The sequence below is a fragment of the Pistacia vera genome, unplaced genomic scaffold (assembly GCF_008641045.1).
Source record: "Pistacia vera cultivar Batoury unplaced genomic scaffold, PisVer_v2 Contig234, whole genome shotgun sequence".
Classification (NCBI taxonomy): Eukaryota; Viridiplantae; Streptophyta; class Magnoliopsida; order Sapindales; family Anacardiaceae; genus Pistacia; species Pistacia vera.
Window position 1 is genome coordinate 221,490 of NW_022196040.1, and position 16,363 is coordinate 237,852.

General features: G+C 33.3%; 2 protein-coding genes and 1 non-coding gene across 3 annotated transcripts; all 3 read right to left on the minus strand.

Moving 5' to 3' along the window:
- Positions 1-251: 251 nt before the first annotated feature.
- On the minus strand, positions 252-1,978 carry LOC116131493. The gene is made up of 2 exons (XM_031417141.1): positions 1,651-1,978; positions 252-679 (listed from the first exon to the last, which is right to left on the minus strand). Exons 1-2 carry the CDS (start codon positions 1,976-1,978, stop codon positions 252-254), a joined length of 756 nt encoding a protein of 251 aa, XP_031273001.1.
- A 136-nt stretch (positions 1,979-2,114) lies between these two features.
- On the minus strand, positions 2,115-2,594 carry LOC116131495. Its single transcript, XM_031417142.1, has 2 exons — positions 2,370-2,594; positions 2,115-2,312 (listed from the first exon to the last, which is right to left on the minus strand). The coding sequence occupies exons 1-2, from the start codon at positions 2,592-2,594 to the stop codon at positions 2,115-2,117; spliced, it is 423 nt and encodes a 140-aa protein (XP_031273002.1).
- Positions 2,595-13,701: 11,107 nt separating this feature from the next.
- LOC116131588 lies at positions 13,702-13,808 on the minus strand. The gene has a single exon (XR_004128264.1). It is a non-coding gene; the product is annotated as a small nucleolar RNA R71 (small nucleolar RNA).
- Between the last annotated feature and the right edge of the window lie 2,555 nt (positions 13,809-16,363).

Sequence of the window (16,363 nt, forward strand, 5' to 3'; positions counted from 1 at the left end):
GTTTCAGTCCATATAAAGCCTTTTTTAATCTAAATACCTTTTGCTCTTTTCCCTTCTATACATATCCTGGAGGTTGGTTTACAAACACCGGCTCATTCAGTTCTCCATACAAGAAAGCTGATTTTACATCGAGCTGGTAGATATGCCAGTTGTTTTGAGCTGCCAAGGATATCACTAATCGAATTGTATCGTGTCTTGCTATAGGTGCAAACACTTCTGCATAGTTTACTCCATACTTTTATGTGTGGCCCTTAGCCACCAATTTGGCTTTGTACTTGTCTATCTCTCCATTTTTTTTTTAGCTTTGTCTTGTATATCCATTTCACTCCAATGGTTTTTTCCTCTACTGGCAAATCAGTAAGTTCCCAAGTATTGTTTTTCACAATTGCTACAATTTTTGAATCCATGGCCCTCCTCCATTTTGAGCTTCTCACAGCATCATTAAAGGTGATCGGATCATTGTCAGCAAACAAAGTGAGTTGAGCAGAATTTCCATCATCGGATAACTCATCACCACTCACATAATCTGTCAACCATACTGGAGTTCTCCTTAATCTTGGTTCTTTGGTTCTATGCTCGCTTGAGTTGTCTTTAGATGACTCATTTTCTGACTTTGTGTCTGCTGAAGATTCATTTTCTAATGAAGCACTTTCTGATGCTACTAATATGATGTCTTCAACTGAGCTTTTTTTTTAGTATGATCAAAATCAACAACAATCTTTTTTCCTCCATCTGTCCACTCCAAACATTTCTCTTCATCAAAGACCACATCTCTATTGATTACAATCATTTTGGTAACTGGATTATATAGCTTGTAAGCCTTGGATTCCTTACTAATTCCGAGCATGACACATTTTATGCTTTTGTCATCAAGTTTGCTCCGTAAATTATCATTCACATGAGCATATGCTAAGCAACCAAATACTTTGAAATGAGAAACCCTTGGTTTGTTTACACTCCATGCCTCTTCTAGAGTGACATCTTTCACTACAAATGTTGGGCATCTATTTAGAATGTGAACACTTTCATCCTTGCAAGCATGCAACACACCATATTCATACTGGTGCGATTTTTCTTTTCTAAAACACAATTTTGCTGTGGTGTATAAGCTGAAGGTAATTGCCTATGAATACCATTCACTTCACAAAAAATATTAAATTCTTGTTAAGTGAAATCTCCTCCACGATTAGTGCAAAATGCTTTAATAAACACCCCAGTTTCTTTTTCAACAGTAGCTTTAAAATTCTTAAAATAGGTTATAGCTTTAGACTTTTCAGATAAAAAATATCCAAATCTTTCTATTGAAATCATCAATAAAGGTTATGAAGTACCTCTTGTCGCTGTTGGAGATGGATTTAATAAGGCCACAAATATTCAAGTGAACTAGTTGAAGTTTATGAGAGGCCCTCCAAGTGCTCTTCTGAGGAAATGTTTCACGATGTTGCTTTCTAATCATACATTCTTCACAGACCCTTGAGGGAGCTTCCAACTGAGGTAGTCCAGTCACCATGCCTTTTTGTTTCAAGGTCTTTAATCCAATGAAATTTAGATGTCCATACCTAAAGTGCCACAACCAGCTATCATCTTGAATGGTTGATTTGAGGCATTTTGCACTATCACATGAGCGTTTTGCTTACAATGGAAACATACGATTTGATGTCATCTCAACTTTCATAAGCAAACCCTTCTCAGGATGATAAATTTGACATGTGTTCTTTTGCATGAGAACAACAAATCCCTTTTCTTGCAATTGGCCAAGACTAAGGAGATTGCTCTTCAAATCTGGTATATAGAACACTCTATAGATAGAGTGCATAACTCCATTCACTTCAATCTTGATGTCTCCTTTTCCAGCTCCATTCACTTCAATCTCAATGTCTCCTTTTCCTTTGACACCTAAACTGGAATTGTTCCCCACTTTCACTTTTTCTCTAAATGTTTCATCAAGATTTGAAAACAACTCTTTATTTGCACTCATGTGGTTACTGCAACCAGAATCAAGATACCATAGTTTGTTAAAGTGATCGTCTTTTATGTTTACATAAGACATCAGAAACATTTCTTCTTTAGCATTAGTGAAATTTGCCTTAGTTTCCTTCTCCTTTTAAGGGCATTCATAAGCAAAATGCCCAACTCATGACAATTGTAGCACTCAACAGTAGCCATGTCAATTCTTCCTTTTCTTCTTCCACGTTCTCTATATCCTCCTCGGCCTCGACCTCACCTAGTGAGTGATTCTCCCTATTGACTTTCAAGCCTTGTTCTTCCATCACATGACCCATAATTCTTTGCTCATGCACAAGCAAATTGCTCTGCAATTCATCAATCAAAAGATTATCTATCTAATTTGATTCCTGGATAGAGCAAACCACATAATCATACTTCGGTGTCATTGATCTCAAAATCATCTCAATGATCACCACATCTCCCATCTGTTCTCCATGAATTCTCATCTTGTTAGCCACTGTCAATGTTCTTGCAAAATAGTCATTGACTAATTCTCCCACCTTCATGTGGAGCAATTCAAACTCTTTACAAAGAGCCTGCAATTGTGCACTCTTGACTCTAGCCATGCCTTGGTACTTCTTCTTCATCGAATCCCAAATGTCTTTTGCTGAGTCTTTCAAAATAGTCTCTAGTATGGGTCGATCTATAGTTTGAAACAGATAATTCTAGTCTTCAAGTCTTTTAGCTTCTGTTCTTCTAGAGCTTTGGTTTGGACATCAGTTAATACAATTTCGTCAGGATATTGTGTGATTCCACTTTCTACAAGACTCTAGTACTCCTTAGACTTCAAGAGATTCTCCATTAGCATGCTCCAATGGTTATAATGGCAATCAAATCATGGGATAGCCGGTTATACGAAGTTACTTCCCTCTCTTGCCATTGACACTTATTGCTTCTTTGTTGGTCAGGTCCTGTGTGGTGGCTCTAATACGAAATGTAAGATTATTAAGTGTTTCTGCTTTGAAAGAATTTCTTACTTTTAATAAAGGAGAAACATGGCTTAAATAGCCTTCAAAACGTTTGTGAAACAGAAAGATAAACCCATGACTAACAACTCCTAATTTCATGGGATACTTCTAAGGAAACGTTCAAACACAAAGACTCGTTCAAACACTAATCTAGTTTCCTCAATAAGAGGGATTATTCAACCAAAGCAAACAACCTACTGAAACAAATATCTTCACACTTTGAGGTTTCACTTTTAATAGGTTATTGCAACCACCACCGTTAAGGCTTTAGAAAGTGAAACCTAAATTTTGACTTTAGGAATATATACAAAAACTACTCATGGTTGTGACATCGTCACGATTTTTGTTAGTGACGAAGGGTAAATTTGTCTTTTCATTCAATTTCCATAAAAAAATATAATTAATTAATATCTGTAAAAATTAAAAATTAAAAAGAACATGGATCACAATCGTTGATGTTAGACGTGAGTGAATACGAAATACTGAGACCAAAAATCAAAGATGTATCTGGAAAAACGATGGCAAGAGTTGAACCTGATGATGCTGAAAACAGGATAAACATTTCTTGTATAGACATGTTGACAGATTGAAAGAGTGGGAATGAGGAAATGAGCAGAAAGAAATGATGATGAGAATTTTAAAAGCAGTAGTAGGAGTTACAAAAGCAATCCAAGAAAAAAGCTGAGGTCTTGATAAAGTGATCATGTCACATTTGATAGATTAAGTATATAATGTAATTGGGACTTCTTTTGTGAAAATGCTTTATCTTTATTGATGAATGCCAACACAAATAAATATAATATTAAACAACAATTAATACAAAGCAGTGAACAATCAAGTTGAACCTTTGAGTTTATGAACAATCAAGTTGAATGGTTGGCATATGAAAGATGATGAAATTATATAATGTGTAACATTAATAGTTCGATCTACTTTTATATTTGAAAATCTTTATTTAAAAAAAAAATAATAATGAAACTATGAAATTTCGAATCAATTATAGTTTTCAAACTATTAGATTTTTTATTACTGTTTTAAATGTATAAAATAAGTATAACACATGTTTATGTTTGGCCTGGTAATAGGACTATTCTCCATTTAATTTTAGTAAATTTTTCATTAATTTTATAACAAGAAAAATGTAGATGTGAGTATGTGTCATGATCGGGGGCTATCCTCTATCTCGCCACTTCGGCTCAAGGGCTTTCCCCGTGCGTCGGACACGTCCAACATATTGTTCGCTATGGGTCCTTCTGACCATGCCTCCTTTGGACCCTCACGGCTTTGCTTTGCTTCGTGGTCTTTTTTCCACCTTGCGTACGCCTCCCCCATGACTTGAACCTTGGACTTATACCTTGGCCAAGTAACATGAGTACCATTGGGCTATATTCGCAAGATGGAAAAAAGACCACGAAGCGAAGCAAAGCCGTGAGGGTCTGAAGGAGGCGTGGCCAGAAGGACCCATAGCAAACAATACCTTGGACGTGTCTAGCACATGGGGAAAGCCCTTGAGCCCGAAGGTGGCAAGATAGAGGATAGCTCCCAGTCATGACAGTATGTCTGACGGAATCCCCAAAATAACTTTTATGTTGTTTGATATAGTAATCCTAAAATTAATTGGATTATCATGTTCTCAATTATTAAACAAACAAATTGTTTGAATGGACTGTGTGAACAGATGTTTGTTTTGAGAAGTGGACCAGAGGTTAATGATTTTAAAGAAATATATGAATCCTATATTGTGAGAAAAGTTTTAGTTGATAATGTCAAACTTGAAATTTATTATAAGTTACAAAAATTACGGAAGGTTGGTATAAATTTTAAGTTTAAATAGTTGATCTCAATATTATTCATGTAATATTAAATATCATGCACAATTTGCTACGAAATACTGACATCGAATGTCAAAAACATGTTTGTAAATATAGTATTAATTGTACAAGTGGATGATGCTAAAAATATAATTAGAACATTTTTATACAAACATATTAAGGGCATCACAAAAGAGGAAAAGAACTATAAAAGCGATCCAACAGAAACAACTTAACATTGCAATATTCATGTAAAAAAGCTAACCAAATGTTTTTTAAGTTCACATAAAAACTATAAAAAACAATCCAAAAGAAACAACATAGAAATTTTCATAAAGTGTTCCTTTCATATTGAATAGATTAAATACACAAACGAATTGGGTCTTCATTTTTAGATATTTTTTATGTTGCTCAATGGGCGTCTAGCCCTGCGACGAGGTTGATGCTCATGCGTTGGTTGAGAGGATACTTGACTATATCTTGAACTTCTGTTGAATTTGCTGGCAAGACCGTGTTCTTCCTTTTGTTCATCAAATCCAGACATAATCCAATGTACTTCTCTGTTTGCAAGCAAACAAAGTAAACACAATTTTTCTGATCTTCTCAAGTATTCAAATTCATTTCACCAATTTCATATATAAAATATAGTTTGTGGAAATGACATATTATTTTGCTATAAAAATATTGTGAGTTTATAAAAGTTTGTAGAAGTCATACTACTTCAAGTTTTCCATATGCATTTTGTAACTTCAAAGCCAATTGATGATTTTCTTCTATTAAGGTTTCAACCTGAGTTGGAGTGAAAAGAAAATCATTAAAATCATTAACAGTACTTAAATAGATATAGGATTTGAAATCATCTAGAGAAGCGAATCATATTCTACCAGAGTCTCTACACCTTCTGTTGGGATTCGAAGCACAAGTCTATATATCTGGATTGTTGATTTTTGATTACATTTATTAAATGGTCAACTTTCCTTTCAAAATTTCAATCGTATTACTTGGTTCAGCCTGTTTCATCTACTGAGGTGATTGCAGTTCGACTTCTTGGTCGCTATCAGTGAAAACCACCGATTCTATCACACGTTGAACATTGTCATTGTGAGTATGCACAACTGTTCCTTGGAGTCTTGCAGAGCATCTACTAGGACCCCTACCAACTTTCTTCCGTTTAGTTCTCGCTGATAAATTCTTTGCATTTTCTTTCCTCTCAGTTTGTGATTCTACCATCTTTGCTAATTGTTTCGTCTTTTCCATTCTACCAAGATTACACAACAAAGCAGACCAAATATGAAACTGAAATATATTAACAAGAAAAACAAACAGAAAACAAAAAATTTCGTTATCTCAAACATGTAAATTCTGAAATAAGAAATTTCTCTATAAAAGTAGTTGTAACAATTTTTTTTATATTTCTTCCCTTTTTGTGACCCTATAACTATTAATTTCTTATGAATACTAAACCTAGGTTTTTGTTTTTAATAACGCTTCATCCAAATTTTTTTATAGGTGTTATAATTGCATAGAAATGACTTCAATCCATAGGAATGCCTATCAAATACAACTATATACTATAATATTAAACAAATTTTAATGATAAAATACACAAACAACCAGATGAAACTACTACCAAAAATAAAGAATAGAATTGAAAAAAGGGATGAGATATACAATAACTGAATCGGCAATGTAGAAGATGTCGACACGAAAGCTTTAGACACTTTGGAAGAAAATCAGCACCAACATGAGAGAAAGTCGAAACGATTACACTGACAGCATGTTGGACAGAGAATGGGCGTGAACACAGCTTAAAGAAATAGAATATGTGTTAAATAAATTAAAAAAAAAAAACGCAGATAAATGAATATATTAATGAAACATAAATGATTATTAATCCACCGACTGTAGAAAACCGGTTGGATCAATGTTTTTGAAATAACGTGTGTATTTTTTAATAAAATAATATTTAATTTTTTAGGAATACCTAGAACAACATTACTGTTAAATATTCCAAAAATTTGGTGAAATATATTTAATTCAAATAATATTTAATTTTTTAGATACTCTGACAGTGACTAACCAATCATCTCTTGATTCATCAATATCTTTAAGAAAAGTATTAGACATTGTTATGAATTGCCTAGCAAAAAGAGATTCATTCTTAATACAATTCATTAAAAGCAATAAAGATTCCCAGCTGAGATTTTACAACTAAAGCGAATGTCGTTGTATCACAATTATAAATAAATAACATAATGTTTCGATTTTATAATTAGTAATTAATAAAAAAAATGGGATTTGAATTAATCACCGAATACAAGTGCATTGCATTGGCATTCCAAAGATGTGCATTAATAACAAGTATACAGGTGCATTGCATTGGCATTCCAAAGATGTGCATTAATAACAAGTATACATGTGTATTGGATTGCTATTACTAACTGTGGTTTAATCACATTTGTCTAGGATTGCTATCTATAATTATGTAGGTGCATTGTAACATAAATGGAACACAAAACTAAAATGTCATTAGTAATTTAACAAACTATTTACCTGGTTAATATAAAACCATCAACCATATTAAAATAACAAATTGATTTGACATACGATTTCATATTAGTTAAGTTTGATAATGTTTATAAACATTATATCATTCATTGAACAATAACATTCTTACCATTGGTCTACTGAAGAAATTGTTATGGTAATATCAAGCTGTAACCACTGTATGAAACATTAGACTTTAACTAAATATATATTATTGTTTCTTTTGAAACTATCTGAACATTTTTTTTTATCATTATACTTATTTATTACTATTTCTTTGTCGGTTTTCCTGATGTAATTGTTTATTGAATCAATGAAACGTTTCAAGTTAGTCCATGTCACCTTGGCTGGGTTTTTGATATTTTCAGATTCTTCAATCATTGCATTCATTTAATACAACACGTATGTTTGTTTTCCATATGTTCATTTTCTGTTCTTATTTAAACTCTTCTCGAAACTGTATGTATATGTAACTATCAATCTTAACTTTTTTTCATATAAATTTTATACGTTTGTGGACCTTCTTTATCTCTTTTATCTTTAATTGGTTCGATAATGTCTGGAGAAAGAGGAGACCTGAAAACGGATTGTGAGTGACATCGACCACAATGTTATCGATATAAATACTGCAAAAACAAGAATAAAAAAAGGCATGCATTTGTTGGTCGAGGTGATGAATTCTATAGTCACTATTGTTTCGGATTTGAAAGAAAATGATACTTTGCTTTCTACAAATGAGGAGCGACATGGAATAGGAAGGCGTCAAGAGAGAAGGTAATACAAATTTTGTGTAATATAAAACTAAACCAAAAATATTATAAATTATGTGTTATTAGTTGACTTATTTATTTGGAATTCAACTTTATGTTATGCTATTATATATATATATATACAGCTATAATGCAATTTGTACTCCTAGAATGTTTAAATATTTATTGAAATTCATTCTTTTTTTAAACCTGTTGTTGCGGCAATGGGTGTCAGACAGAAAGAGTTCAAACAGATACTAACCAAAGTTCGCAGCAACATAGAAAATCTAAATGATGAAAGAGAAAAATGCAACGATATGATTGATGCGTTATTTGAATCATGGATGATGTTAAGCTTATTGTTCCTGATGTTAAGACATGGGAGTATTCGATTAATCTCAAATCAGAATATTATGATCAGATGACTAAAAAATCTAGACATACACCATTTGCTGAACCTTGATAAATATATAAAGTAGTGCACACACATATTTTGATATTAAAATATATTAAACAAATCTCTTTTCTCATATAATTTTTTTTTATTGTTTGAAATTATTTTGTATTGGTTAAACAATAGATTCGCAATATTGTAATACCAATATTTCAATATTTGCTAATACAATCCAAATTAACATTCTTAACAATGTACCAGTCATTAACCAAGTATATCAATTACAATAGGTTCACACTGAGTTTGTTAATAATATATCAGGGAATTTTTTTACAAATACAAACATAAACCACTATGAAAAATAATCGAGTGAACACCATCACCATCATTCAACACAATCCCTGTCGAAATCAAAAACTCAGCAATTCCATTCACATCAATACCCTTCTCATTATTCTTCTTAAAGTGAATCCTGCATTGGCGCTACAACTCCACCAAATCCGATTGAATAAATTTCAACATATCTACATTATCTTTCAACGTCCGGTAGTTATGATTGTTTATATTCTTGAAAGTCACAACCAGATACAAAACAATGCCGGGAAACTCAGTATCCATGGCTACATAATTATACGTAATTCCACACCTCTCAAAAGATACCATAGGTGTTAGGAAACGATCAAGTCATGGCAGCGGAAAACAAAAATTATTCACAACATGGATCGTTCCTTAGAACCAAGATCAGGGCACAAACTTAAAGTTTATTCATTATATTAGAATCTGTAGAAAATTCAGTCTAGAGTTAAGAAATCATACACATGTTAGGTTCCTCCAACTTGTCTCTGAACAAGTTTCGCTACCGACCCAAGAGTATGATCGAACCAATATAGTCCACACGAAGATAACCCTTAGGAACTAAAGAGGGATTTACTAGATCCTCTTTAGCCTTAAGAACCAAGAAGAAATCAAGCAAACTTTGTTTCAAGCAAAAGGCAGTCTGGCGTGGGAGAGAAAAGGGGGTTGGAGGTTTTTCTTTTGAATGAAATGAAATTAATTAATTTAATTCACAAAGTGTTGCACTTATATAGTGCACATTTTGCCCTATTCCATCATGGAATGGGCTTGGGCACCAACCCAAACACCCCTTGTATCCAAACAGCCCCATTTAGATATTTTAATTTTAATTATCATTATCTCAATTCAATTCAATTATTAACACTTAACTATAATGATAATTTATTTAAATATATGCGTACACATATTTAAACGTAATCTCACTTATTTAATTTTTATATCAAATTAAATAAAGGCTACGACCTCAGCAAATTTAATTGCACAGTGAGATTACCAAAATACCCTTTTCCCTAAAAAGATGAAAACGCCCTTTTTATAAACTGGTTCTTAAATTATCTTCTATGTGTGAGACCTATAGGCTCCTTATCATCCCGGTAGTGTGTAGTATCAAGATTAACACCAATTAATAGTCTCACTACACACAGACCAAGATTGGCCCCTAGCAGGGCATCATGGCCACTCGATAGATTCGGATTCAGCGAAGCAGCTACCTGTCAACGATATGGTTACCGTACAATTCAATCATTTCATCATCCATTACCTCAACGAGACCGAGGCATAGAAATAGTGTCAACTTCAGTTACTCTCGATATGTATGTATTCAGTTACTGGACCAATGACCAGAATTATAAACTAGATAGAGCAACAACTCAATCCCACTATGGCCACAGTTTTAGAGTCATTGCCATTTACTGAATTGCACCGTGAGATAACTTCCCCCATACCCGAGAGTGATGAATCCTCTGTCAATCTACCATAATCTTGATACACTCCTTGATGCAACCAATCACTACTGTATTGACAGCTTTGAATATAACTACATTGGGCTAGCGTCAAAATGCACCATCGCTGCACAAGGCGCTTCAGTGATCTCAGGTCTAAGGATCACATGCACCACCATTCATTAGAGGATTTGTTCCATAGACACTGGAGTTACCATCCATATGGAATCTTCTGGTGGGTCAGTCCAGTGAACTTGCTTACAGCAAGCACCCATGTGTTGCACTAGGTTGTCACCAAACAACCTTAACAAGTGAGATCAATCACTACCTTTCGACAGGGTCGTTCAACACTATGATAACCTTACTGTATTATCTGTGCCCTTACTTCAGAATAATACTAGGGCTACGGATGTTTCTAGAATGGCCAGCATAGGTGCTCATAGGGTTCTTACTATCAAGATTTGAAACACTTGATACCCTCGTCATGGTTCTACTATTCTAAGGACATATATCAATACATATAATAATGATTTATGCGATATAGAATAAAATGTCTTTTATTGATCAATGAAAATTATTACAAAGAGTCAATTCTACAATAATTGATTGGCTCTAGGGCACATACTCTAACAATAAGTGATAGGAAACATCAAAGTCTAAACTGAGTTTCCGTTGTTACCAAAAACGTCACCATTTCAATCATGTTTTACCAGATCTCTCTCTTCGTCTTGCAGAATCAAACCCTCCGAGAAACTCAAATCTTCATCAGGAAATCTGGACTTAAATGCATCACAACACACTTCTCGAGTGTTCAAGAACATGTGTGAGACAACATCAAAAGCTCTATCTTTTTCCTTTTCAACTGCAACAAGCATAGATTTATGTTTGCTGTTGCAATCCAACAATACTTTCTCCTTTCTTACAAGAACATGATTTTCTAACTTTGCATTTGAACATGATTGTTCAATAACTGATAATTTCTTCTTATGAAACTTCGATTCATTCATAGCTTCTGCCATCTGTTTCTCTAAATCCATTATTTCCTCTGTGATTTTGGTCTTGTGAGCAACAAATTTTTTTCTCTGTTTTCAAATTTGCAATGACTTTATCAGAGGCAGCCATCACTGCCTAATTTCCAAATAAGCCATAATTCTCTGTTCCACAAATATGTCAAGAACAACAACAATAATGTAAATAATTTTTAATAATCTAAAACTAAACCAATTTCTTCAATTTTAAATCACAGAATTCACCTCTTCTGATGTAAGTTTTTCAAGATCTTTTTTAGACATTGTCTTTAAACTTTTGGGAGGAATTGAGACTTGAGCTTCCTCATCACACACTTTTTGCGCTTGCTTTGCCTAAGCAGTGTGATAAAAGCTTGAAAATACATATTTTGTTAGTGATTCAATTGGATTATTTGTGGAAAAATGTGTTTAATTTGTGAAATTTAACTTAATTATTTCATAAATGTCTTTTATGGGATCACGGGTATGTTTTGAGTGTTTTCAGGTTCTTAAAGATGATATTTAGATGAAGGTTATATTTTCGATGGAATGTGGGATGAAAAGAATCAAATGGTTTGTGATTCGGAGCTGAAACAAAGAAGTTAGGGCGATTTGAAGTTAAAGTGAAAATCCTAGAAAACGTTCCAGTTTTGAACATGCGACAGTAATTTGACAATAACGTGAGCTGTAGATTTTGGATTGAGATGATTCTTGAACCTTTGGAAAGCTGATTCAAAGGGCTACAATTAATATGTTTACCACTTGGCAATATTCGAACGTTATAATGCTAAACAACCACCATCTTGTCAAGATTTTGAGTTCTGGGGCAGAATCAACTATGCCTAGGCATAGTGCCACGGCACACCTGCGATTCTGGACTTTTTTACATTAAATTTATGACGTGTATTTCCTATTTTAAGAGTTCTAAAGTGATTAGAATATTAGGAATCATAACCCTCAAACCCTAGGAGTATAAACAGATGTCTTTAGCTGATTTTTGAGGAGAAAATGAGAGAAGTTCAGTGGCTCTTTGGAGATTGGAAATTCCTGCAATTTTGAGACATCAATTAGAGAATTTTTTCTACTCTTTCTTATACTCATGTTTATGAATACAATGATTTTTATTATTGAAAGTATGAACTAATTTTATTTTCTAGGGCTAAGATGTAGCCCAATTTTATGAATATGCATTGAATTAATTGTTGCTAATTTTTATTAAGTTTTATTTTAAGTTTTATTATTGTGCTTAAAGCTTTCAATTCTAAAGGGCCCTAGAGTTGAATGATTTTATGGGTTAGGTTGAGATCGAGAGATGAAACCTAATTAGTCTAAGGTAATAAAACCATTGATTGAGCGAATGCTAGAGATAGGTTACCGTAATCTGTGAGGCTCTGGTAAATTCCATAGAACTTAATGATCTCCAATTGCTTAAATTTGATTAGAGATAATTTCGGTTAGTAATTAGGAGTTAATTTGTTAATTGTTCGAGAGAAAGATAGCGAAATATTAGGGAGTTTGGTCTTTAGAATAAGCTTAATTGGGTTAAAGATAATTGTCAATGCATAGGATTAAATTGGTGTGAAATCTATGCCCTAGGTTTAGTCATATTGATTTCCTACTAAAGTGTTAATAAAAGTCGGTCTTTGTTTTGTGTCTAAGTTGTTTTATTTTCCATTGAATCATTCTGAAAATCTGATTGATCAAATAGTAATAGGATAGTTTAATTGGTAATTGATAATAGTAATTCCCTTGGGTTCGATATCTGTATTTTATACACTGTATTACTTGCACGATTTCGTACACTTGCGAAAATCAACAACAAGTTTTTGGCGCCGTTGCCGGGGAATTGCTTTTATATTATCAATATCAATACAAGCTATTTAGTAGCTAATTTGGTTTATAATTTATTTTTATTTTTATTTTTATTTTTATTTTTATTTTTATTTTTATTTTTGTTTTTGTTTTTAGTGCTTTAATTTTTATTTCTGTATTTTTAGTGTTGGACCGTACAGAGGAGTTAGATTCAATGACAGATACAGAAGGAGAAGAAGTTCAAAAGGCACTTAAGGATTACTCAAGACCTACGATTGAGGGATGTGCTTCTAGTATTAGGAGGCCACCGATTCAAGCAAATACCTTTGAGATAAAACCAAACATTATTCAAATGATACAACATTCAATTCAATTTGCAGGGTTGTCTAGCGATGATCCTAATTTGCATATCGCAAATTTTCTGGAGCTATGCGATACATTCAAACATAATGGGATATCTGATGATGAAATTAGGTTAAGGCTTTTCCCATTCTCTCTTTGGGATAAAGCTAAGGCTTGGTTAATTTCTCTACCACCCGGAAGCATCACTACTTGGAATGAGTTAGTCCAAGTGTTCCTTGCGAAGTATTTTCCGCCGATCAAGTCTGCCAAGATGAGGAGTGACATCACAAATTTTTTCCAGCAAGATATGGAGTCGCTTTATGAAGCTTGGGAGAGATATAAGGATCTCTTACGGAGGTGTCCTCACCATGGGTTACCAATATGGTCGCAAGTGCAAACATTTTACAATGCGTTGATTCCAAATATACAAGCCATGGTAGATGCTGCAAGTGGGGGAGCCTTGAATAACAAAACACCGGAGGAAGCCTATAATTTGATTGAAATGTAATACCCAAGATGTCAAAGGTATGTTCCTAACTCAAAATAGTCATTTAAATGTTTATTTTATGTTAAAAAGCATAAAATCTAACTAAGGGCAAAATAGTCAATTCATTTGGAACGGTATGAATCAATTATCCATAGAGAGGCTTAGGGGCAAAATGGTTATTTTGCCTATGGATAAGCATTGAAAAAGTCAAGGATGAGTAGGCTTCATTGCATTTAATGGCATTAATTAAGTAATAATTATGTCTAGTGTGAAATGACCAAAATGCCCTTATATGAAGAATTAAGGACTTATGAGTTATACAATTAAAATAATTGGGCCAATTGCATAATTTTGGAAAATAAATGAAATATTTTCCTATAAATGAGATGAAATTCGTTCAAGCCAAAGGAGAGAGCCTTTCTTCAACATTTCTTCCATTTTCTCTCAAATCTTCCATGAAACAAGCTTTCTTTCTCTAGGTTTTCAAGGAGTTTTGCATAATTTTTCAAGGAGAACAAGATAGGAGCCTTGGATCTTCAATTTGAAGGGTTTAAGGTAAGGATTAAAAACTTTAGTTTTGATGTGATTTGAAGATTTGAAGTCGATGTTGAGGTATAATGTTATATAGTAGGATTAAGGTGTAAAAGAAGTCAAAGGCAAAGGATTTGTGGAGGAAGTCTTTAAAAAGGTAAGGAAGAACCTCCATGACTTTAGGGTTATGCTAGGGTTTGTAGATTTTTAAGAAACCTTAAATTAAGGCTTTAAGGCATAGAATTAGTTGATGGCAAGGTAGTTGAACTCATTTATTCTACTTAGCTTTGAATTATTATACATGAAGTTATTGCTCTTTATGTTTATGAGTTGTTATGTTTGATTGAAGAAAATGAAGTATGGATGCTGATTGTGGCAAAACTTGTAGTATGGGCGGCCACATGGTGTGATGGTTGCTATTATAAGTGGTGAGGTGTTGTTTGCATTTGCTTACCATGTTTAGCAATAATGGACTTTAGGGAATGAGATTTTACATTCCTTTAAGATTTTAGACTATTAAGGGGAGGTTATTTGACCATAAGTTAACATATTGGTTAATGTCAATAGGAATTGATGTGGCATAGTTAATATGAAAATTCGGATTTAATGGGCTTGGAGGTTTTGTTAACTACTTCTGTATTTCGACCATAACTTGAGTTATAAAAACGAAATGAGATGATTCTTGAAGCATTAGAAAGCTAAGACTCAGATCTATAACTTTTATGTTTATTCCAAGAGCCAGTTCATTTGAGAAAAGGATGGAAAATGGCCTGAAGCATAAACGGTATTAAAGTTTAAGATTTAACAATCAATTCTTATGATTATGAATGATTATTAATGTATTATGTAATTTGCCATGTACTATGTTTACCCATTAGTTAGATGATCTTTGAAGATATACATGGTCATGATGTCAATGCATGATTAATGTTATGAAATGGCATGAAGATGCAATGTAATACATGTTTAAGATGATGTATGTGAGCAAGAAGTAATGTAATGGGTTGATAATCCATAGATGAATTAAAAGTATTAAGCTCACCAAAATATGTATTTACATGCCATAAGATGTTAGAGATGCAATAGACATGAAGAGAGCATAGACACGATGGAAAACGCGTAAGCTATCCTCGTATACCGGTTGAGGAAAGATGAATATAGCTTTAGATGCTAAATAACGCGTAAGCACGCCTCCGATGATATGAGCTCTAGATGAAATTTGAGGCTAGATGATATGAAGTGCTTAAGATGCTAAGAAAGGTCCGATCGGCTAGACGTTAAATGTTCATATGCATTTAGTTGCATTACATGAGTTATGATGTATTTACATAATGAGTGTTATAACATGTTAGATGTTTTAGATGTTATGTCATGATATGTGATGTGTGTGTACTATGCTTATATTTGTATGTGTACACATTGATGTTTATATAGCCATGGGAAAAATGATGAAAAGCAATGAATTAGTAATAAAAGGGGAAATATCCCTAGATGTAAAAGATAAGTGATGTGTTAACAGATATGTTTAAATAAAGATCAAATAGTACATTAGAATGAAACGGATCATTCCTACTGAGCGATTAGGCTCACCCTTTCATTGTTGATTGCTTTGCAGGTAGACTAGAAGTGAGGGATGCTAGAGACAGCGGGACTACACGTGAGGGGAGATGATTTATTATCATCTCGATGTTTTTATCTTGATGTAAATATGTAAATGATATATTTGTGAAATACATTTGAAAGCTTCCACCCTATATATGTTTGATTGTGTAATGCTTAAAGTTTGTAAATTATAAGTTTAGATCCTGCGTGATATTTTATATGCATGTTTTGGATATTATTATTATTATCCTTATACAGATTTTTTCTAAATACAACTCGTTCTCCAGACATGTATCCTCGGGATTCTCAT

What these genes read in the sequence shown, in the direction of transcription:
- LOC116131493 (XM_031417141.1), bottom strand. Translation starts at nt 1,978, where the DNA reads ATGAGTGCAAATAAAGAGTTGTTTTCAAATCTTGATGAAACATTTAGA. An exon ending in AGTTGAGATGACATCAAATC is followed by an intron (nt 680 to 1,650) that starts GTATGTTTCCAT and finishes AAAAAAGCTCAG; the next exon opens with TTGAAGACATCATATTAGTA.
- LOC116131495 (XM_031417142.1), bottom strand. Translation starts at nt 2,594, where the DNA reads ATGAAGAAGAAGTACCAAGGCATGGCTAGAGTCAAGAGTGCACAATTG. An exon ending in CACCGAAGTATGATTATGTG is followed by an intron (nt 2,313 to 2,369) that starts GTTTGCTCTATC and finishes GATGAATTGCAG; the next exon opens with AGCAATTTGCTTGTGCATGA.